Raw genomic sequence first — 27,082 nt, forward strand, 5'->3', positions numbered from 1 at the left:
GGGTGTCCCTGACGAAAAGGCCCTAGTAGCCACCCACCTTGCCTTATTTGGCAGGGATACTTGGAGCAGGGCCTCTGAAGAAGATCTCAAGGTTTGGGTAAGGACATATGGGGTAAGGTGCTCTCTTGAGTCCCAAACCATTTAGGGCTTTAAAGGTTAAAACCAGCACTGTGAACTGGGTCTGGAAATGGACTGGCAGCCAGTGCAGCGGATGAAGCACTGGTGTGATATGATCAAAATTCTCAGTTAATAATCTTGCAACCCTCTTTTGGAACCAACTGCAGTTTTGGAACCATTTTCAAAGGCAGCCGCATGTACAACATATTGCAGTAATCTAAATGGCAGTTTACTAGACTATGAGTGACTGTGGCCAAGCTGCCTCCATTCAAGTAAGGTTGCAGTTGGTGTATCAGCCAAAGTTCATAAAAGGTGCTTCAAGCCACAGAGGCCACTTGGGCCTCTAGTGACAGTGCTGGATCAATGAGCACCCTCAGACTGCAAACCTGGTCTGTAGGGGGAATACAACCCCATCTAGGACAAGCTGAAGATCATTCACATGGGCAGATGAAACGCCCACAAACAGTAGTTCTGTCTTGCCTGGATTGAGTCAGTTTGTTCATCCTCATCCAGTACATTACCACACCCATCACCTCATTTCATCTGCATACTGATGATATCTCAGTCTAAATATCTGGATGACCTCTCCCAGCGGTTTCATGTAGATGTTAAACAGCATGGGGGGAGAGAATGGAGCCCTGTGGAACCTCAAAGCACAACTGCCAACAGGGTTGGTTAGATTTACATCATGATTTAAATTGCTTCACAGAAGGACTCAATTTTAATGATTTAAATTACTACTCAGGTTCCGTTTAATCATTTTCTATAAAAGTACATACTTATTGTCTAATATAACCTTAATACATATATAGAGATAGATGTAGGTTTCATTTTTAGAAGGTAGGTACACACTATTTTCATAACACTGTTTTGTTTCAGGCAACCAGACCTTGCATTTCATTGTTGCACTGTTAGCCTTTCACACACATGCCTTTCTTACCCACAGTTACATGAACTTCATTAAAATAGTACCAAATGGGGGTCTCTTTTACACCCTGCTGCCATGATAGGTGATTCCCTTCAACAATGGAGAATACACTCGGGAAAGGTTTCCTCAGGATTGAATAAATATGTTCTGTTCACTTTCTATTTCCCTCCCCATCCCATGTGTTTATATCAATCAGGTCATTCTACAGGGCAAGCAAGGCAGTTTCTGTTCTAAAACCCATCTCCAAACCAGGTCTGAGGCTTAACTGAAACAGATCTAGATAATCTGTTAACACCAAGAGTATCTGGAATTGATCAGCCACCACGTGCTTGAGCACCTTGCACAGGAAGAGAGTATTAGTCACAGGCCTATAGTTGTTAACATCCTCTGGGTCAAGACTAGGTTTCTTTAGAGACGAGTGATAAGCTTCCTGCAAGAAAGCTGGGACTACTCCCTCTCTCAGTGAGGCATTTCAAAGCTGCTGGACCCAGCTGAAGATCCCCTCCCTGCTAGATTTAATAAGCTGCAAGGGGCAAGCATGCACGTGGTTGGTCGAATTTGACTAAATACCTTGTCCACATCCTCTGGCACCAATAATTGAAACTCATCCCATAACTGAACTAGATGATATTCTGGACACCTCCCCCATTAATACTGCATTAATTGTAGAGTCCAAATCACTAAGAATGTGAGTGACTTTATCTTCAAAGTGTTGTGCAGATGTGTCACAGTGTGCTGACTGATCCAGCCAAACCATAAATTGTGAGAATCCCTATGTGTTTTCTCCCATTGCCAAGTCTAATACTTCCTGGCTTCCTAAAACCATTGTTTGCCATAATGACTGATCCAGAGAACTGTGGCTTGGTTTGTTGGGATTTGATACCCTGGTTTGTTTGGGTCACTTAAACTGTAGTTCTTTGGCTTGGACGTCGTAGGAAAATCTGTGATTTAGGAAATCGATATGTGTTCAGCCAGGTGTAAATGGGGAGAAGGAAAGGGGAAGAATGCACACACAGGCTCATTCATTATCCAACTATGGTCCTTCAGATATCTGAAGCAGGCCAGTGTAGTTCCCTGTATTCTTTCACTTCTCCTTTTTACATCTTTGTTATCTAACAGTTCTGTTGCCTCTCTGAGTGATTTCCTTTGGGTGAATTTAAATATTAGTGTTTAAAGCTTTTAGCAGTTCATTCTTAGCTTGCCTTATTTTCAATTCAAATCTGATTTGCCAGGTCAGGTAAAGTTGTGCCATCGAGTCAGTGTCAACTCCTGGCGACAACAGAGCCATGCAGTTTTTCTTTGGTAGAATACATGGGGTTTTACCATTGCCATCTCCCATGCAGTATAAGATGATGCCTTTCAGCACCTTCCTATATCGCTGCTGCCCAATATAGGTGCTTCCCATACTAGTGGGAATTCGAACCAGCAACCTCTTCGGGCAAGTTACTTCCCCACTGTGCCCAGAATTGGTACTAATTCAAATAAAGATTAAAATCATGTTAACAAAGCTTCTATCTTCCTAAAATAAGCCTTGCCTATTTATTTATTTATTTATTTATTTTTCAAAGAGGTTTTTATTAAAATAATAATATGGTCCCTTATTGCCAGAGGGTTCACAATCTGAAGAAGGAAAAGGAAAAAAGAACATGCTCAGAAACAAGGTAGACAGCAGCGGTAGTCACTGAAGCAATGTTGTACTAGGGTTGAATAGGTTGCTTCCCCACCACCCACTAAATATAAAGAGAATCACCACCTTGAAAGGTGTTTCTTTGCCCGGTTAGCAGGAGACGTATATCCTCCTTCATTCTATTTAACCACACTGGTATCCTTTTTGGATTTATTTGTTTTTTTCTTTTCTATGTCATTTGCGCTTTGACTCAGGTGGTTGTAAACAACCTCCAGGCTTTCTGCAGAGATTCAGTCCTCCTTGTTATACCTTTCTTTTACCTTATCACCTCTCCTCTTGTCAGTTCTATGACTTGGCTCCAAGGTACAATTGATCATTGTATCTAGAAATGTTCTCTATGTTGTGATCCAAAATTGCATTTATCCATCTTGGAACATAGGAAGCGGCCATATACTGAGTCAGACCATTGGTCTATCTAGCTCGGTATTGTCTTCAGAGACTGGCAGCGGCTTGCAGGCCAAGGTTGCAGGCAGGAATCTCTCTCAGCCCTGTCTTGGCGAAGCCAGGGAGGGAACTTGGAAGCTAGATGCTCTTCCCAAAGCGGCTCCATCCCCTGAGGGGAATATTTTACAGTGCTCACACTTCTAGTTTCCCATTCATATGCAACGAGGGTGGACCCTGCTTAGCTAAGGGGACAGGTCATGCTTGCTACTACAAGACCAGCTCAGTGGCAAAGTCCAGATGCTGCCATGAAGATTCTAGAGCTTCCTGGGAGGATCTGTTGGCTTTGGGTCCCCCCTCGTCCGCCCCATCTTCAGGATGCCGCTCCCCACCCAAACGTACCAGGCACATCTGATATTCAAGATGCTTGCGGGCCTCATCGCTGAGGTCTTTTTTACAGAAGAAATGCAACATCTTCCTGCCATGTCTGCTCATCTATCCCAGCTAAGTGGCAGTACATCGAATTGTACTAATTGTGTAGTCGAAGTCACCCATTATTATTAGACTTTCTGCTTTGACTGCCTCTGTGATTTATTACTGTTGGAGTTTTGGTCAGTGGGACAGTGTTACATTCCGAAGATTATATTCTTTGCCTTTTGGTCCATAACAGGACCACCTCCAGTGCAGCTTACAATCACAATGAAACATGGAAACCACAGGCTCACAAGTGTTGACTAGTAGCCAGCCAGAGTTTGTGGTTGCCACTGACTCCATTCCTCTTCCCAACTTGGAGGAGCAATAGGGGCTGGTCCTTCCACTTGCCCTGTCCTTTGGATCAGTGATTGGTTTCATTGTGTCCAAGTGCCTCTGAAGCCCACTGTGCAGTCAGATGAAACCATCACTCATTTAGCACTTGCCAGGTTAAAAGCTTTGCTTGCTGTTGGCAAGGATATTTGTGGACCCCCTAATTAAAAGCTCAAAATATGACAGCACTTTTAAAAAACCGAACAAACCCCAAATAAAATGTCAAGACCTCAAACTTTCTGTTTACCAGTGTCAGATATGTAGGATGAGCAGTTAACAGGCATGCCTGCTTTTTTAAAATCTTTTGCCCGTGGGAGCTTGGGCTAAAACAATGTTAAGAATCAGCATTAAAAATACACGTGCATGCACATATGTGTGTGCGTGTGTGTGTGTAAACTGAACCAGTATTCAAATTTCTGAATGCCAATTCATGTTCTTAGGAACCCAGCTGACAAGGTGGGGGGTGGGACTGTAGCTCAGTAGTAGAGCATCTGCTTAGCACGCAGAAGGTCCCAGCTTCCATCCCTGGCATCTCCAGGTAGGTCTGGGGAAAACCCCTGCTTGAAAACCTGGAAAGCTGCTGCCAGTCAGTGTAGACAATACTGAGCTGTACCAATGGTCTGACTCGGTATAAGGCAGCTTCCTGTGTTCCTAAGGTATCTGTGCGATGTGGTTTGTTTCTGTTTTGTTTTTAGTCCTATCGCACTCTTGTTGCCTTTCAGGTGACTATGTATTTGAAGAAGGGAAGGGAAGCAGTAGGGACAAATTCAATTGAGAGCATCTGTGATGCAGTTAGGATGCAAGTCAGGACTGTGATCTATGTTCAGCGCTGGGGGCCATGTTGGAAATATTAGCAGGAGGCCAGCTGTCAATTTGCAAGGGGAAGCAAAGCAAAACAAACACACCACACGGGCATAAAAATAGGGAGTGACTTGATTGGCCACCAGAACTGTCGGGCCACACAGCAGGCCTGCAGTTTGGTTTGGGTGGGAAAATAAGTTTTGGGTGGTATATAAATATGTTAAATAAATTTTAAAAATAAATATCCCAGGAGCCTTGCTCTCTAGGCATTGATCAGCACTTTTTTCCTAGGACCAGAAGATACATTTCCTGTCCTGCTTACTCAGATTCTGGAGTCTGTCTACTGAAGAGGTCCAGTGACCTACCAGCAATTGCTTGTTCCTTTTTAAGGAACACTGCCTGACATTTTCTTTTCCTGCCTCCTTTTTATTCTGGGGGTAGGCTACAACTTGAAAAAGAGAGTGCAAAAATCATAAAAGCCTACAATTTTAAATTAAATATTGTTCAGAAGTTGCAAACCTGAGAACTTCGCTAGTAGGTACTCTCCATATAACCCAGCTTTCCCCTATTCAAATTGCTCTCCTGTCTCTCACTAAGGGAGCTTCCCCCATATAACCAATCCCTCCCCCCTGCTTGTACCTAACTTCTAACTCACAACCCCCACCCCTGCCTCCTAGCTCACTCTCCAGCCGGCTCCCCACACATGGGGCTATAGATCAGGGTTTCTTAACGTGTGGGTCCCCAGATGTGATTGGACTTCAACTCCCATAATCCCCAGCCCCAGTGACCTTTGGTTGGGAATTATGGGAGTTGAAGTCCAGTTACATCTAGGGACCCACATGTTGAGAATCCCTGCTATAGATCATGGTCTTTCTGTTGAAACTTGGATTTTGTTTTTTACACTCATTCATGACTGTGTGTACTCGTGGGTCAAATGGGCCATAACCCAGAATTTGGCTTTTTAAAAGTCAGTCTGAATGTTTTCATTCATTTGTTTGTTTTTCTTCTTCTTCTGAGAGTCAGGTTTTCAAAGAGTGTGGATGGTGGGGGCTAGCACTGGGAGGAATGAAGGACATGGAGGTTGGCTATAGGGTTCTGTCTGGACCCAAGGATTGTGGTGGTGGGGTGAATATTGTGGTCGGGGAGCAGACAAGCAGGTGTATAGGAAACCACAGCTACTGGAAGTCCTGTTCTGCACACCCTCCTTCTCTCTTCTAGTACCTGATACATTTCCAGAGATGCCACCTGAATTTTTCTGCAGCTGCACAGACTAGAAATAGTGCCTTCAGAATAAAGAGGAACAGAATTGTTTTGCAGGATTTTGAGTATTTGCAGCATATATGAAACGTTCTGTATTGAAACTTAGTTAACCAACTCTTTTTCCTCCTCCTTTGCCTTAAAAAGCATTTGAAAGTATGTTTGTGCGCGTGCTTCTAAAAGGTCCACTGGTGGTTTCCTTCAGAATATAATTTCCTTTCCGTTTTTCTTCTTTTAAAAACTTGTTTTAAAATGTGGTCTTATTGAATTTTTCAATTGCTTTTATGCAAAGTGACCTCAGCTCCAGCTGATGGGGAGTGGGAAATAATATAAATACAAATATTATTCTTTCAGCAATGAAAGAATATGCTAAGCACAACACAGCGTTGCTGCTGTAAAAGGCTAATCTGCTGTTTTATCTTGTAAACTATCAACAGAAATAGTGTGTGGCACGCACATGCTTGCTGAGTATCTGGGACGTGCTTCATGCAGAATTACCATGCACTCTCTACTGCTATTCCCCAAACCCAAATAACCAAATAGTTATTTACTGCTTTCTACCTCTAAGAAAGAAAGAGAAAAGCCACCTAATGGGGAAGTAACCTGCCTAGAGAGCAGGAGGCTTTTGGTTCGAATCTCCGCTGGTGTGTTTCCCAGAATATGGGAAACTCCTATATCGGGCAGCAGCGATATAGGAAGGTGCTGAAAGGCATCATCTCATACTGTGCGGGAGATGGCAATGGTAAACCCCTCTTGTATTCTACCAAAAGAAAACCACATGCCAGGAATCGACACTGACTCAACGACACAACTTTGCTTTTCCTGTAAGAAAAGAACGAAACAATATTTGCCCAAAGTGCTAGTGGAGCAGCTGACAGGGCTTAGTTCCTTCCAGGGCCTCTTGCCATCCATTCCACTATAACCATGGGATTCACTGACTCCTGTTCTTTTGGAGTTCTCTCCACTGATCTAATCATCGCTTTCTCTAATGCCATGCAGAACTAACCATTCCACAGTCCCACAAGGTCACCTGGAGGAATTCTGGAGATGGCGGGCATGTGAATTTGCATGATCCCTGCAGGCAGCAGGTCTTAATCTGAGCCAGGACTTGGCCCCAGAACCTGTTTTCCTTGTCAGGATTTGCCTTGGAACTCCATCTCTGCATTTGGTATCTCATGCTAGAGTAGTGCTAGCCAAGGCCCTGCTAGCAGTCTTTCCTAGCCGCCCAACTCCTGTTCATCAGGGATATAATGGAATACAGAGAGAATCCTCCAGCTGTACGTTTTGGCCCCACTCAGGGGATCATAAGCGTTTTGAATTAGGTTTATATGTTTAGATCACTTGCATGGATAAATTAAGTGGGGGAAAGAATGAGAGCTGCATTAATTTTGAGTTTGGTCTAGCACTGGCTAGCTTCACACCTGATACCTGTTTTAGACGCCAGAATGGTATGTTTTTGTGTTAGATTGCAGGGGAAGAACTGGAATCCAAACCTTCCATATTCTGTTGGGCTGGAAAAGACTCATTAGTCTATAAACCTTCTGTCTGGCGTCCAGGAATCTTTTTCCAGCCCCAGTTGAATTGATTCCCACCCACCCTAACCCCCAGCATCTAGAGTTGGGGCAGGCAATGAGCGGCCTACCTCAATGAGAGGTGTAGTCCAACTGTTTTTGGACTTCCCCTCCCATAATCTCAGCTACAATATATTACAGCTGGGAATGATGAGAGTTGTAGTCCTAAAGCTGCATGTTGTCTGCCCCTGATCTAGTGGCTTGCCTGGACAGGAAGGAAGGTTCATCTGAGCCTGTACAGAGTTCCCCTCACTCGCCACCAAGTTTCAGCAGGCTTGCAAGAGTCTGGGGATACTGAAAGGGTGTGCAAACAAAAAAAGGGCTAGAGAGCGCTGCTTGTGGAGCATCTGACACAGCAGGAATCAAATTAATGGTTCGTTCCAAACAGTAATGTGATGCCCTGGCATGGCAGTGTGTGAAATCTTCTTTTCAAAGAGAGAAGCGTGGCGGGTAATCTCTCTGTGCCAGGCTAATCTCGATATCTGCCGTGTTTCTGAAAGCTTTGTTGCCTTTTGAAAAATCTATTTAATTTTCTCTTGGTGATTCAGAACTGTGTTGATAATACTCTTATCGGCTTCCTTTAAGCCAGACATTTATGCCATGTGCAGATTTGTCTGTGGTGTCTTTTTAGCACTTTTCTGTTGGTTGCTTCTAAGTTTGCCATGTATGTTGCTGGAAGTAAATCCTGCTCCCCGTTATTTTTAAGCAGGGTAGGATTTTTTTTGGCAATTTTGTGACTGGCATTTTTATCAGATTCATTTGAGTTATGCAAAAATGTTTCCCCTCTCTGCCAGTAGGCCACTGTATAATGAAAAAATGATCTGGTGTCTCCTCAATTGATTCCCTCCCAGGGACTCTAGGTAGCCCAAACTTTTTGTTGGCACTAGTGCTGTGAGTGGAAGATGGGATTGGGATGAGAGGTTGGGTTGGGGCTGGGGAAGGTCCAGGAAAGGCCATATTAGGGCAAATAAGGCTTGAGAGCCCATAGACAGAGAGTTGGGTTCTGATCTAGGAGATATTGCCTCGAGTCACATTTCTGCCCTGTGGCCTGACATGTGGCATCCCTTCTCATCCTTGGTTTGCTGTCTGTAAAATGGGAATAAAATCGACCTGCCTCATAGGAAGGGGAGCATAACAAAATATGTCAAGCACCCAGCACATAAACTGCAATACTATATAAATGGGTAATGGTACAATTTTAGATTTTGCATCTGTTTCATATTCTGCAATATCCCATTTTACACTGGCCAGTCTTAAGAGAAGGCTGTTGCCATTTGTAGCCGCTGCCTATAGCATCTGGGCCCTGTAGCCAAGTAGATAGCTTTCTGGAAACGTGAATGTTGAGTTTTATTCCCTATAGGCCATCTGCACTGGTTCCAGCCACTGACTTCTGGAAGCCCCACACAAAGCTCCTCTTTGGATTCTGAGCCTTCAAGCAGGGTTTCTCCTTCCCTTTTCCCACTGTACCTCCATGAGGGCTGAGAACTTGGTTCTTCAATAGAAACTGATATCCTTAAGAACCCATGGTATGCTCCCAGAAATGCTTGATTCTCTGTGTAGTATATGCCTGGCTAAGGTTTTTGCCGTAACTGGCAACTGTTGGAACGACTAGTTAATTGCTGCCATGAGTGAGTGTCCGCATGATATTGATGGCAGACGTGGGCATGGGCACGTGTCTAGAAAGCCTGTATATGGCGGCTCCCAGCTGGTGACGGGACCCTAGAGATGTAACACTTGCCAGTCCTTGCTTGTGTTTGACTTTCTGGTGTGAATAGACCTAAAGAGCTTATAGTGTCTATATCAGGCCTAACACCCACTAACCATTCTAAAACACTGCATAAATAGGTTCAGATGAATATTCATAAGCAAATCTGCCTTATTTCTTAGACTGAAGATTATGCAGAGGTAGCATTCACTCTGTTGGGATGTTGATAGTGAAAAGTAGAAGAGTAAGCAAATGTCATTTATAGCTTGATGGTTGCACGTCTGCTGCTTCAGGAGATGGTGCCATTTTTTTCATTGGGAACAAATAAAGAATGTGTTTCTACCTTGCATGACTCTCAAAGTACAAAGTATCTGAAAACTGTGTTGAGAAAGGTAAAATCTTGAAACTAGGGCCTGTGTTGATGAGGCAGACCTGGTGTGTTTTGGTTTTCTAAAAACGAAACCTTTATTCATCCCCCCCCCCGGCAAATTCTTTGAGAACATCTGTTCTTCCTTAGCGCTTATCTCTCACACCTCTGCTGTTGGTGGCAGTGTGTTTGGTCTGTTTTTTGTTTTGTTTTTTTAATTTTAGATTTTGCAGGGCTGGTGGGTGCACACGTTTTGCAACAGCTGCTGGCAGTCAAGTGTGTTAGGAAGCCACGGGGCTGGGAAGCCAGTGTGCTTTGCTTTCTCCCACAGGACCCTGACTATTCACTGCGTGTGTCTCTGGAAAGGCGGGCAGCACAGAATTCAAGTATGGTAGGATGATTATGCTAGCTATAGGGGGAACTAACAAGCCACTGCACATCAAGCAAGGAACCTTCAGTCTTTTTACTTGAGCTGGCTCCCGAAAGGTGTGTGTGTGTGTGTGTGTGTGTGTGTGTGTGTGTGTGTGTGTGTGTGTGTTGCCAAGTAGGGCTTTGGGAAGCAAATCTAAGGTACTGCCCCCTTTCCCTTGTTCCTCCAGCCATGCAGGTTGCCACTCACCATCTTGCCTGGAGCTGCTACTAGGGGTGTGCACAAAACCGGTGGCATGGTTCAGTTTGAGTCCGAAGTGGACCCGAGCCAGGCCAGTTCGGATTTGCGCCCCCTCAAACTCCCCCCCCCGTTCCGAACTGGTTTGCACATCCCTAGCCGCTACCAGTTTTCTCAAGGCCCATACCTATGTGGCTACATTCTCCTGCATCATGTGCAGCTGGCTTCCCCAGAGAGCTATGCTTTTGGAGGGTCATGTGTAATGCTTTCTTCTTGCTTTGGAGAGCTAGGTGAGAGAAGTGACAAGTGCATGGCACTGCTGCCATAGAGGGTGGGGTTGGGGAGGAGGAGCAGTAGCAGGACAGGTGGACAGTGACCTCCCTCTGTTATTTGCAAGCCTGTGTTAACCTCACTTTCATGCACATTGAATTTGTGGCACATGTTTGGCCTTTGCCCTTGGTATCCTTGCTTCTCTCCCACCTCATCTGCTGGTGAAATTTAGATTGTACATTCTTTCAGGCAGGGACTTGATGCATGTACACGCATTCTCTTTTTTGCTTAAGTTTTGTAAAGTATAATGTACATTGATAGTGTGGTGTGGTAGTAGTTATTCAAAGTGTTTATGAACCAGAGTTGGGAACTGGTGTAAATTAGCTTACTAAAATCAGTCCTTGGTTTATAATCCCCAATCTATAGCACTACAGAATGTGTGTTGGGAGCAGAGAGAATCCTTGTGTTTTTAACTGTGGAGTTGAGCCCTGATTTACATGGTGCCCATGTAAATAGGCTGTGGGGTGTGTGTGTGTGTGCGTGTGTGTGTGTGTGTGCTAAGAATTTGGGGTGTGCAATGGAACCATTCTGCTTTTGATGCAAGCCAGTGCTTTTCGCCGCCGCTGCTGATAGTCTTGGAAATCTTTGTGATGGTAGATCAGCCCCAAGTCCCTTTGTGGTGGCGCTGTTAAATGTCAGCCTGTATTTGAAAAACTGGGACCTGAGTGTGTGATAAAGCCATCACAGCTGTCCTATGTGCATAGAGCTAGGGTGGGCTGTATCTCCTTATCCACTTTCTCTTCTCCCGCCCCCCTCACTTATGTGGACTAAAAATGCACATTTTCCACCTGATTTATAGTCCTTTGTATACTTGAACCCTCCTGAGATGATAAAGCTGTACTTGTGTTGCATGACTTGAGAGCTGGTTTGTTCAAGAAGCTAAAGTGTTAGCTTTGATTCAAGCCCCATCTCTGCCATAGAAAATACTCTGTGACCTTCAGAAAATACCATCTCTCATTCTTTATTCCCCATCTGTACAAGGAGTCATAGTGACTTATGTGGTGGTGGTGATAGGATAAATAGTAAAGATTACAAGCATTTCCTATATCCACAAATTAAACTTGCTTTAGAAATAAGCAATAGGGGAATGTAGAGAAGTGGAAGAGATGAAAATAATCTCAGATACCTATCAGTCCGATACAGACTTCAAAGAATTAAATACTTTCCCAGCTGTGGTTACAGATAGCCAAACCCTGCCAGTACTTCATTAGGCATAACACTGTTGACCTAGCATAACACACGCAGAATAAAATGTGCTTTAGGCACAGGAGTACAGGGAGGAGGAGATGTGGAGCAGTGAGAAGCAAAACTACAATCGCAGAATTACGCTTTGCAGACACAGCCTAACTGAATTACTCAATTTTTACTCTCATCTTCTCTCCCTCTCCCTTTTCTTGTTGATCAGGGTGAAGATTGTTCCCAAAGATTTCTTTAACTAACCTGTGAAATCCTGCCTGACCTCCAAACTGGCGATGTCAAGGGTACCGAGTCCTCCTCCTCCGGCAGAGATGTCAAGTGGGCCTGTTGCAGAGAGCTGGTGTTACACTCAGGTAAGTCTGTGGTTTGGAATTCCTTGTGGAAGGAACAGCCCTGTAGCCTGGTGGGGCCAGTGAGCACACTCCCCTACCTAGGATTGGGCGGGGGGTGGGGAGTGGATTGGCTTTCAAATTTGTGACATGACAATGACAGCTTCCATTTAAAGAATGACAGCTTGTTTCAAGAACAGGAATAATTATAGAGGCAGGGCTGCAGAAATCCACTAGTCTACTAGTCTAGTGACGAATGAAAAATAATGCCTAGCGAGTGAAAAAAGACCTGATGAGCAATGTACCAACATATAGCTTGACGAGTAAAGTATTTTGTCTGGCTGATGAACTGAGCCAACATTTCTTCATCCTCAATTATAGGTGTTCTTGTTTTAATGGAGTGGTGCTGGTCCTCCCTCCAAAAGTACAGTAGGACTCCAAAAGTCTGATCACTCGAGAGATTTCCCCTCAGGTAGGGTGGATTTTCCATGATCACAATTGCCCTATGATTACTTAAGTGATCCTGAAAAATACACCGTGATCCTTGAAGAGTTAAATATTAGAACATCCTTCTAATTGGCTAGAGTTAGACATCACCCCTTGGACTTTCCTTTGCTGTTTTTTATTTTGTTTTAAGTGTGTCTTCTAGCCAGCCAGTAATAAAGAAGCATATTTGTTTGCCTGCAATAAGTGGTAAGAGTTTGTTCTGAAATCATTATGATAGTGAGAAGTTGGAGCACAGTCGGGTGCTTAAAGGGTGTAATAAGAGGTAAGTTTAAGTGATCTGGAAAAGTATGTATCCCAAGTTACCCATTACTCTTTTAAAGCATCCACTGCACTCACAATCATAGTGACCAAAAACGTAATGAAGGTAATGAAGAAAACAGAGCCCTCGAGAAATAGAAACACTGCTTTGCCACCTACACTGTATTTGGGCCAGGGCTTCAGCACCCCAGAGTTGCACCACTTGCCCTCATATTTCTGATTTCCCCCTGAAGTGTGCAAAGCAACTTGAGAACTTTTCAGGGTTCCTATCCAGCAACCAGTAAAAAATCTCAATTATTTCTCACAATTTGTATCCAATTGTTAAGTTAGTTCTTTATATGGTAACCAATCTAAAAGTTTGTCCTGGCTGTCTGAGAAGAAAATCTAAAAAGAAATCAGGAACAAGACTAGAAGGAGGGACCCTCAAGGAAAAGTTGAGAAGCCTTTGGATGGGGTGCCTGAAGATCTTCATTTCTGTTCTGTCCTTCCAGGATGGAAATAGGCATGGAAAAACAAATGTTTTCCAAAAGGTCTGAAGGAGGTTCCAACCTCAAATTGGTATGTTAAGGGATGCCAAAGGACAGATAGTAACTGATTCTGAGAAGATCAAACAGAGATGGAAGGAGTATACTGAAAATCTGTACAGCAGGGATGTCAACATCCAAGATACTTTAGAAGATATTCCCTGCTTGCAAGAACCTCTAGTACAGGAAGATGAAGTTAGATCAGCACTCTGGTCATTACCAAGTCGGGAGGCTACAGGAATTGATGGAATAGCTACAGAAATATGGCAAGCAACAGAAGAAGAATCAGTCAAGGCTATAACCAAACTATGCCAGCAAATTTGGAGAATGACACAGTGGCCAACAGATTGGAAGAGGTCAGTCTAAATACCCATACCAAAGAAAGGAGACTTAACAAATTGTGCAAACTATCGCACAATTTCCTTAATTTCACATGCTAGCAAAATAATGCTCAGGATCATCCAATGCAGATTAAAACCCTACATAGAAAGGGAAATGCCAGATGTTCAAGCTGGTTTCAAAAAAGGCAAGGAACAAGAGACATCATTGCTGATGCACGCTGGATAAGTGAGAAAGCCAAAGAATACCAGAAAGAAGTCAATATGTGCTTTATTGACTACAGAAAGCCTTTGATTGTGTCAACCATGTCCAGTTGTGGAATATCCTTAGGAAAATGGGCATCCCAGAACATCTCATTGTTCTCATGAGAAACCTATACACAGGGCAGGAAGCCACAGTCCAGACGGAACATGGTAAATCAGACTGGTTCCAGATTGGCAAAGGGAGTAAGATGAGGCTGTATACTTTCTCCTTATTTATTCAGCGTATATGTTGAACATATACTGAGAGAAGCTGGATTGAAAGAAGATGAGTATGGTTTTAAAGTTGGAGGAAGAAACATCAGTAACCTGTGCTACGCTGATGACACCACTCTGATCGCTGAGAATGTGGATAATCTGCAAGCTCTAGTACTGAAAGTCAAGGAGCACAGTGAAAAAAATGGACTATGACTAAATGTAAAGAAGACTAAACTAATGACAACAGGTACAGCAACCAGCTTCAGAAATGATAATGAAGACATTGAAGTGGTGGATAGCTTTTGCCTTTTAGGATCGACCATCAACAGTAAAGGATTCAGCAGTCAAGAAATACACTGTAGACTATAGCACATGGTAGGGTAGCAATGAAGGCCTTGGAAAGGATATTTAGATGCTGTGACGTGTCTATACCTACAAAGATTAGAATTGTTTGGACCATGGTTTTTCCCGTGACACTCTATGGATGCGAAAGCTGGATTTTGAAGAAGCAATATAGAAAAAGTTTTGATGCTTTTGAACTTTTGGTGCTGGATAAGACTTATAAGATACCACAGACAGCCAGGAAAACAAACAAATGGATCTCAGAACAAATCAATCCAGAATTTTCACTCAGCAGAAATGACCAGGCTCAAACTATCATACTTCGGACACTTTATGTGAAGACCCAGCTCCCTTGAGAAATCTTTAATGCTGGGAAAAGTTGAAAGAAGGAGAAGAAGAGGATGACCAGCAGCAAGGTGGATGGACTTGATTACGACAGCAATGAATGCACCACTGGGAGACCTTAAAGGCCAAGTTGAAGAGAGATCATCCTGGAGAGAATCGATCTTTGTGTTTGCTAAGAGTGAACACCGACTTGACAGCACTTAATCAATCAAAGTATGGCCAAGTTTGTTGTTTGGGTGGAGACTGAAACTGAGATACCTGGACAAGTGTCAAAGACAAGCTTTAACATCTTTATTTCTTGTGAAACAAACAAAAATGCCAGTCACATAATTGTGATTCATTCTCTCTCTCTCTCTCTCTCTCTCTCTCTCTCTCTCTCTGCGTGAAGGAGTGAGGGGAAAGATTGCAGACTTTCCTTCCCCCCACATCCTCCTTCAGCAGTGAGAGGGGCGGGAATGAATTTGTGCTGTGTGCCAGGCCAAAAAATTTAAAAAGCCTGTGTAGAAATGTGGTTGATCCACCTAACAAGGCTGGCTTACAGGCCTGAAAAGGGACAAGAATATCCAGTTGTAAACAGTGGGTGTAATACCAGCTTGCATTCACTGTACCTTGCTTGAATTGTAGTGATCCCAGGCAAGCATTTTGTGCTGCTGAGTTCTGCTTTCTATAAACAACTTAGATTGACTTATAAAACCTTGAAGGTCAAATTGTGCCAGCTTTAGCAGTAATAATGAATGTGGTGTGTTGTGTAAAAGCATGGGGTTCCCAGATTTATTTGCTGCTCCTGCCATACTTCCCAGGCGTGGACTTTGGCCTGCCATATTCTAGCTGCCCTGTTAAGGCAGCCTTGTAATTAAGCCCACAAAATGTAGCAGCCTGCAGTGGTTATTACTCATCTGCTTTAGCGGGCTTACCCTTGGTGGTGGTACTGCAGGGAACTTTTTTTGTGCATTATCATTGCAGGGTCTCTGGAAATCAGTGTGGTCATAGCTGCATCACAGTGTATGAAAATATGACCTCTTGATTGTGTATTGATTATCTAATCCAGGCCTTGACAAATTTTATTTGAATCTAGAAGCCTGCCCCAAAATTTGGGAGCCAGACAATGGGCACTTGGGGGGAGGATAAATTACCTTCTCTTCCTCCCCTTTACAAGTAAAATACTTAGTTAGAACAGAAATAGGGTTGCTTGGGCCAAAGAAATATTTCATTAATTAACTCTCCCTAGTCTAGGTGCAACAGTTAAATTTCTAGGCTCCCTGGTGCCTGATATAAGCAAGAAAAGTGCTCTTGGTTGGTCTTAAAGAAAAAGCCAGCTTTCACACGAGGGCAAAAGCTTTCTTAAATGGAGTAGCCTCTGATGCAGCATCCAGCACTTGAAGACTGTGAATCTAAGCTTTCTTAAAACAAAATCTAATCTTCATGGATGCAAGGAAAGAAACGGTTTAAAGAAGTCTGTGTTCATGTACAAGATTTTTCAAAGGATGCAACTGTTGATCCCTTTTCTGTGTGTGTTTGACACATGTCATGCTTCCTCCAAGGTGATATTTCTCAACCTTTTAAGTAACAAGTACCCCCTGAGTTTTGAAAAATTTAAGTAGCACAATATGTTGGTGGCTATAGGCCACCTTCAGCCTCAGAGACGAGATGCCTCTAAATACCAGTTGCAGGGGAGCAACAGCAAGAGAGAGGGCATGCCCTCATCCTATGGGCTTCTTGGGGGCATCTGGTGTGAAACAGGATGCTAGACTAGATAGGCCTTGGGCCTAATCCAGCAGGGCTGTTCTTAACTTTTCAGAGGATTTTGTATTTACAATAATGTGTGCTGTATGTTGGGAAAGGACTGTATATATAGGGTTGTGACATGAATGATGCCCAATCTAGTGTGTGTAGGGCTCCACCTCTTACACTGGGTGCACAGCCTGAGTGTGTACATGGGCAAGAAGTTATGTTGGCCAAAAGCTACAAGGGATGAGCCCAGTGCCATCAAAGCATGGCACATCAAATTATTGCTGAGACATATGAAGCAATACACATTGTATGGCATGCCAACTTCTTTGCCATCATTTTGAGAGGAGAAAGGAACAAGACAGAGAGACGAGAACAGAGGGGTAGGGGGGGAGGGAGAGAGAGAGAGAATGAGAATTCTAGGCATTAACCATCAGCAAAGACTGAGGATCAAAGACATGCAGGCACTCTTTTCTCCATCCTCCTTGCTGGGCTTTCCCCCCTCTTGTCTTGTACTTCTCTGCTTGTGTCTTATGTACCCCTAAGGGTGCACACACCACACATTGAGAAACTGTGCTCTAAGGAGCTCAGGGCAGCATACAGGGTTCTTCTCCCTCCCTTTTATCTCAACAACTTTGTTAGGTAGGCTAAGAGAGAGTGACTGGCCCAAGATCCGGTGAGCTTCATGGTTGAGCAGGGTCTTGAACCTGAGTCTCCCTGGTGTTCTGCTTCCTTCTTTTGGAGTTATCCCTGATAGCTAGTTATAATTATGCACATGAATGTGCCCAGGTGTTCACTTCCAGAAGCCATATAGCAACCTTACTTTGAAGTAACAATGAAGGTAGATTCTTGGGTCTCTCTCAAGTTGAATTGTTGCAGGCCATGTGTACCAGGTTAATGACTGTGGCAACCTCTCAGTTGACTTTGGCTCTGTACCCATGAATCACAGAGACCAAATGCTCCTCTTCACCTCTGGGTGAGGGAAATGACCATGGAAGTGGTGTGGTGCTTCTGACTGGAAAGCCTCCAGTTGGCACACATGGACCCTTTTGGATTATTTCTTGTGCTTCAAAAGGTAGGAGAAGTGTTCAGATGGTATTTATCACCTTTCATTGTTCCCTAATATGAATGAAAGGTATTCCCTCTAAGGCTTCTTAGATCATTAACTGATGGGGTTCTCTGGGTTCTGTCTTTAGATCATCTTGTTCTTTGTTAATGATGTGTCTGAGCTGCTGGTTGTCACTGTGTGTTTCTGTTTGTTTTTAAGATTAAAGTGGTAAAATTCTCCTACATGTGGACCATCAACAACTTCAGCTTTTGCCGGGAGGAAATGGGTGAGGTCATCAAAAGTTCAACCTTTTCATCAGGAGCTAATGATAAATTGAAATGGTAAGGACCACCACATGATACATATTTGACTGCAATGCACAGTTGAACTGGGGAACAATAAGAGATATTTCTTCAATATTCGTTCACAGCATGTGATACTTGAACTGGGTTCAGGAATCCAGCTCAGCCACCGGTTCACTGAACAGCCTTGGGCAGGTTGTGATTGCTCAGCCTTAGTAGTGCTGTGATTCACAGGGAGTTCTCATGAGGATGGATTTTTTTTTAAAGGAGCTGTTGACTTCAGTGCTTAGAGCTGGGTTACCTGGGAGAGCGCCGCCTTCTGCATGATTCCCACCGCACATTAAGATCATCAAGAGAGGTCCATCTCCGTATACCACCAGCTCGTCTGGTGGTGACTCGGGAGCAGGCCTTCTCTGTAGTTGCTACAGGGCTGTGGAATGTGCTCCCTATAGATATTCATGGTTTAACATCTTTACTAGAATTTAAAAGAGCCCTTCAGACACACTTTTTCAGCCAGGCTTTTAATAATCTCTGAAAGTTTTAAATTTTTAATTGCTGTTTAAATTTTTTTGATTGTTGTAATCTTTGAATGTTTTAAATTTTAATTGTTTAATGATTGGTTTTATTCTGTTTTTATTGTGTTTGTTTTTATAAACCACCTAGAGCCTTTGGAGTCAGGCGGTATATAAATAAAAATAAAATAAAAATAAAATAAAATAAAATAAAATAAATTCTTAAGGGAGTTGTAGATATGATATACCAGCATGCTTTGTGTGAGCATTCCAACATTTTCCCTATGTCCCCCAATAGCATCGTCTTCATTCAGAATGTGAGTAAAACATTTCATTGAATGAACTGGAAGGGGCCAATACATGTTTTCATTTGTTGGCTTGTAGCAAGGCTGTGCATTGTAGGCTGCAGTGTGCCATAAGCAAAAAGCCACTGGTGCATACCATGAGAGCAATAACTCCAAATGACTCAAGCAAGTGAACCAAGCCACAAACTGCAGAAGGAAGAAACACATCCAGGGTCACTGGGTAGTCTGAACTGGGGAAATAGTCTTTTCTGACCCCTGCATGGTGGTGATCAGAGCCTCTGAGTATGAATAAAGCCCATCTGCTGAGGAATCCAAAGCAAGCAGGTTGAGTGCAGCTGTATCTTACTCAACAGCCTTACTCAAAAGATGGGGTTGTCATTGACCCCCCCCCCAAAAAAAAAGAAAGAAAGAAAAAGAAAAGAAAAAAAGGATGTGGGGAACTCATCCATACAAGGGATAAAAACATTGAGAACCAGTGGCCTGTTTTGGAATTTGTATGGCATAGTGTAGGGGATTAAAGACTTTGTCTCAGAGGAAGCTCACATGAGGGAAAGAAATGCTGAATCATCCCTGCTGAGCTGCCTGGCTAGGCTTCTCCTAAAACTATTATTTATTATCAGTAGGTTCAAAATGCTGCCACCACCACCCCTCTTATCGACAGAACTTGAACCACCCTGGGCTTGGGGTGGGCTCCCAGGGAAAACTCTCTTTATTTTGCTATTTGATAAATACAAAAACCTTCCACATGTAGGCTTACACGTGATGAGAAAACTGATAGTAGTTGAGTGCTTGAGGCACTCAGAGAAATCCAGAGAAATTTTGCACCAGAGAAATCCCCTTTTCTGCCTCCCCCATTTTCCTGAGTTACAAACCAACTCTGAGAGGCTAGTAAAAAGGAAAGGGTAAAAAAAGTTTTATTCAATTACTATAGACTGCTTCTGTCTGAGGCTTCTGCATATATCTATATCTTCTTCTTAGATATACTCAAAATATTTAGTAATTTACAAAAATACAGTGGGTATAGGAAAGAATCACCCCCTTTGATAGACCTTAAATTCTGGTTCCCTTACATCCTGAAATGAAAACACAAAGAAAATTCCCTTCACCAGCTGTACTTATCCAATGCAACCTATAACATCCAACTGAAAAACATCACAATTACAGTCCAGAAAAAGTGTCAGAAATAAAAAACAAGAATTACTGAGATTGAAAAAGGATCACCCCCCCCCCATGTCAATATTTTGTTGAACCACCTTTTGCTTTAATAACAGCCTTGAGTCTGTTGGGATACTTATCAACCTTGCACATCTAGACGGAGCAATATTTGCCCACTCCTCCATACAGAACTGTTCAAGTTCGGTCACATTGGATAGTAGGTGTTGGTGGACTGCTATCCTCCCTGGATCTGGTTGGCCCTCCAAACTGGATGGAAGAGCAAGGAGGAAACTGGTAAAAGAGGTTACCAAGAGGCCAATGGCCACTCTGAAGGAGTTAAAGGACTTCATGGCAAAGAGTGGTTGTTCTGTGCATGTGACAACAATTTCACGAGCGCTCCACAGATGTGGCTTGTTCAGGAGGGTCGCAAGGAGAAAGCCACTTCTCAAGAAAGGCCACATTAAAGCTTGTTTGAGCTTTGCCAGAAGGCACCTTGAAGATTCTGATGCCAAATGGAAAAAGGTCTTATGGTCAGATGAGACCAAGATTGAACTATTTGGCCTCAACACCAAACAGTACACCTGGCGTAAATCCAACGCAGCTCACCATCCAAAACACACCATACCTACAGTGAAGCATGGAGGTGGCAGCATCCTGTTGTGGGGGTGTTTCTCTGCCTCAGGGACTGGGGCTCTCGTTAGGGTCGGAGGAAAAATGGATGGGGCAAAATACCGTCAGATTCTGGAAGAAAACCTGCTACCCTCTGCCAGACAGTTGAGGATGGGCAGAAGATTCACCTTTCAACATGACAACGATCCGAAGCACACAGCAAAATTGACCACACAGTGGCTGAAGGAGAAAAAAGTGAACGTCCTCATGTGGCCCAGTCAGAGCCCAGACCTAAATCCCATAGAAAATCTGTGGAGAGATTTGAAGATAGCAGTCCACCAACATCTACCATCCAATGTAACCGAACTTGAACAGTTCTGTATGGAGGAGTGGGCAAATATTGCTCCGTCGAGATGTGCAAGGTTGATAGAGAAGTATCCCAACAGACTCAAGGCTGTTAATAAAGCAAAAGGTGGTTCAACAAAATATTGACATGGGGTGTGTGTGTGATCCTTTTTCAATCTCAGTAATTCTTGTTTTTTATTTCTGACACTTTTTCTGGACTGTAATTGTGATGTTTTTCAGTTGGATGTTATAGGTTGCATTGGATAAGTACAGCTGGTGAAGGGAATTTTCTTTGTGTTTTCATTTCAGGATGTAAGGGAACCAGAATTTAAGGTCTATCAAAGGGGGTGATTCTTTCCTATACCCACTGTAGGTTGTCTTAGGTGCAGTTAAATGTTTATGGAGTATTTTGCAATGCCCTAAGTGGGTTGGGTGTAGGCTTGTGTTGCCTTATTTAATTACGTTGCAGGTAAACAATACCAGAATGGTATCAGGGATATACAAAGCGCGCACACAAAGAAATATAAGTTTCTAACGCAAAGTCTGGCTAAACAAACCTTCCTCTAAATTAATCTTCCCGAAGCCAAAGCCCAGGCTTCCTTTTCTTGAACTCACCAAACTCCTGTTGAAAACCAAGCCCCTGCTGTTCTATCTTCCAAGAGCTGCAGTCATCCTGTTGCAGCAAACTCCATTGCCACAGGTGCCCTTGCTCTTCCAGCACAGAACTTCCTTTCTTGTTCCCAGAATTCCCCGCAACAGCTCTCTAGCCCCCCCCCCCAGTGGACTGATTGGGCGATCTCTGTAGGTCACCAGCCTGTCAGTAAAGACAAGGGTTCACGTCTGGTTAACTCTTCAGAGGGAGGGGAGACTGGTCACTACATATAGCCACATGTTACTCCATCACGAGATAGGGCTATTGACACTTCCCTGCCATACTTCTGTGCATCCCACAGAACGTGGGTCCATGACAGCTCTGAACGTGGAAGCTTGCTTCTGCCAGCAAGTTAGATTCACTGGATTGGAGCAAATGACTGGATGGAGATGAAGAGGGTTTCTCTGTTTTTGCAGGTGTTTGCGTGTGAACCCAAAGGGCTTGGATGAGGAGAGTAAAGATTACCTTTCACTCTACCTGTTACTGGTCAGCTGTCCAAAGAGTGAGGTCCGAGCCAAATTCAAGTTCTCCATCCTGAATGCAAAAGGAGAAGAAACGAAAGCAATGGGTATGCATAGTTGGTGGTGGTTGAATACTTGTGTTTCACATGGAGATCAAATAACAGTCTCAGCTGTATCTTAATGGGTGTGTGTGTTCTTTAAAAACAAAAAACTACCTTGCATGTTTTCAGAGAGCCAGCGAGCTTATCGGTTTGTGCAAGGCAAAGACTGGGGATTCAAGAAGTTTATTAGAAGAGATTTTCTCTTGGATGAGGCCAACGGACTCCTTCCAGATGACAAGCTCACTCTCTTCTGTGAGGTAAGGAGGGAAATGCTGCAAAATCTTCTTTCATTTGGGAAATAAAGCCAGGATGTTCATCAGAGTGCTTCTGCCATCTCTGCTCCCTTTACAAAACCAAGTCCTTGTTTGTTGTCTTTCTGAAAATAGCTCGATCCTCCTATTGCATGGTGATGGTAGACAGGCAAGCCCCTCCATCTGTCCATATTGGGGTCTAAGTACAGTTTATGGTGCTGGAAGGAACATTGAGTGATGACCTTGAGTTTTTGGTGGGGCTGGGTGGGTTTGCACTTTTTTGCCTGACTCCGTGGGGTGTGGTTTGGCTGATGTGTTTGAGTTGCCCGGAGATACTGCTCTGTACGCACCTTTTCTGATGCACTGGCTTTGTGGCATGCTTTCACCTGGATTACACAGGTTGATTGGTGGGTGAGGGGGCTGCGGAAGCTGGTGGGTGGACCAGCTTGGCTGAGGGGTTTAGAGAAGGCAGCCTTTGAGCCCCCACCCCAACTCTGTGATTCATTCTCCAGAACGCCTCCTAAAATAGGTAGGCTCTTCATAGGTTTTTGTCAGCCAAGAATGCATCTGGGATTGGGGGACAATCTGGAACCCAGAAGCTGCACTCAGGAATGTGCTGGCTTCTGCTGACGCTAAGAGGTTTTCCTGCCATTTAGGTAGGTATACCATATGCTCAGCTAACTGTTAAAAAAAAAAAAAAAAAAGCTTTTGGCCACAGGTGCCTACAGCTGTGTTTCCATTTAGCAGGAGTAGGTTTAGGTTTTTTCTCTCTGCCGAGGCTCTCTAAGGATTCTATCGTGTTTGGTGAACTGAGAGACTGTTGCGGGGGATTCTGTTTCCTTTAAAACTTGCATACTGTGTAGGAAGAGCATTTGTCTGCCTCTCTTACATTTTAACTGTTGTTCTGCTACCTGTCTGCTGTCACCTGCATCAACACGGGCTGAGTATGGGCCCTGCCATCTGAGACACTTCTCTGCATTCACCATCCCAGCTGCTCTCTGTTTTACTGGCTAGCATCTCTGGTCCTTTAGCTGCCACCTAGGTTGTGTTAAGATCATTGAGTTTTCCGGGTGAGGTGACTGCTGTGTCAAGCTGGTAGGAGCAAGACTCTTTATATTGCACGGCTGCACTGCACTGCTCGGGACAGATGGCAGCATCCTGCAGGTCTGCCTTTTGTTAAATGAAAGCGGAGGGGCTTTTTAGCACTTCTGACTGTGAAGATCCTGACCATGATCCAGCCACAGTCAAGCACTTCTAAGGGCCACTGATCATGATGAATGAGATTCTAAGCACATTTTTAACTCTCCCGCTGAACTCAATGAGGCTTGAGAGTGCTGCTTGGTAGCTGGATTCATATAAGTTTATATGGATACAGGCAACCTGTGAACCCAAAGGCAGTGGATTGCTGAGCTGGGCCTTCAGTGTAGACTTGCAAAATAAACCTCAGTTTATACTGGGAGCTTTTGGGGGGTCAGCCTGATTGACCAGGGTCTGGGAGCTTGCAACAAGGATAAATATTTCAGTTGTGCCCTGCTTGTGAACTGCTGTTCTCCAAGGGAACTGGAGTGCTAGACCATTGGTGTGACCCAGGTTGGCAAAGTGTTCTGTGCATGGTCCCTGCTTCCTCTTTGGACTAGCTTACCCCTCAGACTACAACGAGCGTAGGCACATCCATGTCTGTGCTGTGCCTTGGGTAGCTTTGGATTTATAACTGAGTTTATCCTGCCATCTCAAAGTCACTTCTGCATGGTGTCAGTTGCATGTCACTTTGACCTCAGTCACACTCCATTTTTCATTGATCTGTCTGGAATGAAGCCAACATGAACTTGGCGTGCATCCAACCATTCAAAAGTAACATTGAAAAGGATCTTAAGGTCCCTTTCGATAAAAAGTCACCAATGAAATAGCCTTTAACTTTACCTGGGCGGGGGGGGGAGCGGTTTGAGTAGCTATTCCCTTGTCTTAGAGCAGTGTTCTTCACTACAAGGCCCATGGGCCAGTGGCGGCCCCTGACTTGCCATTCGTCCTGCTGCTGCTAGCCCCCTGGCTGTCCATCCGCCTCCAGCTTGCTCACGGGGCAACAATAAAGGAATTGATGCTCCCGGATCTCCCTCGCCTTCTTCCTGCCTCTCCCCAACTTCCTGCAGGTTTGTGTGGTGCTACGGTTGAAGGAGCCCTTACCACTCCAGGCAGCGTGAGCACCAGGATTTTCAACAGGGAGTTGATGTGTCCCTGCTCACGTTGCTCCGGGTGGTAAGAGCTGCTTCAGTGTTAGCGCCCCCCAAACGGGCAGAAAGTAGGGCAGAGACCGGAGGAAAGTGAGAGGGAGCAAGAGAGGGAGAGCAGAAGGCCAGGGATGGGGCCTGCCCCAAGGGGGCTAGCGCTGGGCCAGATTACTTAGCAGGGGCGGGGGCTGAGTGGAGCTTTGGCAGGCCGGTGGGCTTGGCAGGGGAGTGGTTGGATAGAGGGTGCCTTAAAAATTGGCAGTGTCACCCCCCCTCAAAAAAAAGGTGGGGCTGCCCTGGGCTACTTGGTGTTGCTGGTCGCCATTTCAAAGACCATTGTCTTGGGGAGTCTCAGGTTAGTTTTTGGAACCCCTATACTAGCTAAACTTTAGGCTTTGTTTTTGAAGGAGTTGGTGCCTGACTTCTGCTCAAGTTTAGGGACTGATAAATGACCATCTGTGAGGCCAGGAAGGAATAGGACTGTTGGGTGAATTCAGATGAGCATATACCACGGTAACCTAGTGTTGTCTGCGTAATCCTTTGAAAGGTTGGTCTCTCGTACCCAACCAAGTGACAAGAAGCATTTTACCACATACCTAGACCTGGCTAAAATTTTGGTGACATAGTGGATTGTTCTTACAAGAGCTTACAGAAAGCTGGGGATCCTAGTGTTTTCTTGAACATCACACTAGCTGCACTTGGTACAAGGTTACCTGTATTCCCCTACTGAAATAATTTTGCTTGATAGCTTTGCTTGATAGTCTTCTGGGGCTATATGGAGCCTAATAGGCACGTTTACCTGTGGTGCCCTTGCTTTTTGTCTGTAGCATACAGTGTCTGGGTGGAAATTAGTTGCATCTGGCTGATCTGTGGGGTGCATGGGCCTGTCTTTTAGGCAGAGGTGTCAACTATATCTACATGGATTTTTTTAATTCCTCAGATTTGGATGGAAGTCCTATGAAGCTGCCTTATACTGAGTCAGATCCTTGGTCCATGTAGCTCAGTGTTGTCTACATTGACTGGCAGCAGCTTTCCAAGCTCTTTCCCAACCCTACCTGGAAATGTCAGGGATGGAACTTGGAACCTTGTTGTGACTCCTACCAAAGCCAGAGGAGGGTGGGGCAGGGGAGTTCACTGGAGTTGAATCTTGGTTTGTAAGGGATTCACAGTAGGTTGCCCCCATCCACTTTATTTTAATGGGGGACAAACCACTCTTTCCACATCAGATTCCTGGGGGAGGTTAAAGTGACAAACCCTCCCCAAAAAGGCTGAGCAGTCCTAGGCCTTCAAAGGCATGTGACTAAGGCAGACCCAAAATGAAGAGTAGCACACTTCAGTAACAAGGATTTACTCTTAGATTTAAAGAGAAAAGTATACAATAAGAACAATTGTCTTTTCATAAAACAGATTATAAGAGAGTGTTTTCATTAAATTAGGCAACTTGGATTCCAAGCAATACAGAAAAGAAAAATCACTTTCCTCATGTGTCTTAACTCTACTGGTCCTTATTACTCACAGGCTGCAGCCTTCCCATGTCCCCAGGAGCTCAGGGCCCTCTCGGGACAGACTAACTAAGACAGCGCTGCTCCATTTCGACTCCCATAATTCCTGGCTTTGGGCCACTCTAGCTTGGGATCATGGGAGTTGTAGTCCAAAACAGCTGAGGGGCCTAAGTTGAGCAGGCCTGAACTATGAGAACAAAGCTTTCTCTTCTTCAGTAGGTGGCTGTGTAGGTAGTTCCTGTTTGTAATTTGTGATTGTTTAGCAAAGCACCAAGAGGAAGCTGCCCACTCCAGTTACGAAGTAGACCAGAGCCTTATTATTGCAGTTAGTCAAGAACAAGCAGGAAGATTGTAGTGCAGTATAAAGTAAATAAGATTTATTAGGCTAAATACATTTGAGATAGGAAAGATCTATCCTAACTATGAGCTACATAGTGAATAGGAGGGGAGAGAGAGAGATGCTCACATCTGCTCTCCAAGGAGAAAGGAAGTAGAACTGACTCACTACAGGAAATACCTGAGGAGTCAAGGCAGGGGTCATAGAGTAGAGGAAAAGCAGGGACAGGTGAGGGGATCCTCACTAAGTACCTCTACTCCCAATGCCCCTAGTGGTCGTTAGGATCGTTGGCATGAAAGGTCGATGCACTGGAACTCAATCTCCAACACCCCTTCTCATCGCCTGTCACACCGGCTCACAATTCCCATCTTCTCCCAAAGCCCTTGGAATCTGTCTCTAGGCAGTGGTTTAGTCAATCCAACAGCCACCATCTCTTCTGTTGGGCAGTACTCCAACTGGATCGCTCCCTTTTCTTGCAAGTTCCGAACATAGTGGTACTTTGTGGGAATGTGCTTAGTTTGACACTTCATCTTGTCTATTTGGGAGATCGGGATGCAACTCTGGTTACCCTGAAGCATGGTTGTGAGCTTTGGTTCCGCAGTCCCAAAAGTCCAGTAGTAGTTGGTGTATCCACACCACTTCTTGGCATGCTTCAGCTGCAGAAACATATTCTGCTTCTGTGGATGAGAGCACAA

The 27,082-nt window shown here is 44.3% G+C and overlaps 1 protein-coding gene across 3 annotated transcripts in view; it reads left to right on the forward strand.

The window, feature by feature from the left end:
- The window catches only part of SPOP (speckle type BTB/POZ protein), a 69,993-nt gene that overhangs the window by 30,956 nt on the left and 11,955 nt on the right, over positions 1-27,082 (forward strand). For all 3 annotated transcript variants that reach the window (XM_053260623.1, XM_053260621.1, XM_053260622.1), the window contains 4 exons: positions 11,961-12,105; positions 17,850-17,971; positions 21,927-22,078; positions 22,202-22,329. In XM_053260623.1, the coding sequence (XP_053116598.1) occupies positions 12,028-12,105; positions 17,850-17,971; positions 21,927-22,078; positions 22,202-22,329 (480 nt within the window). In that variant the 5' untranslated portion in view covers positions 11,961-12,027. The remainder of the gene's footprint in view (positions 1-11,960; positions 12,106-17,849; positions 17,972-21,926; positions 22,079-22,201; positions 22,330-27,082) is intronic.

The sequence above is a fragment of the Hemicordylus capensis genome, chromosome 6 (genome assembly GCF_027244095.1).
Source record: "Hemicordylus capensis ecotype Gifberg chromosome 6, rHemCap1.1.pri, whole genome shotgun sequence".
NCBI classification, from domain to species: Eukaryota; Metazoa; Chordata; class Lepidosauria; order Squamata; family Cordylidae; genus Hemicordylus; species Hemicordylus capensis.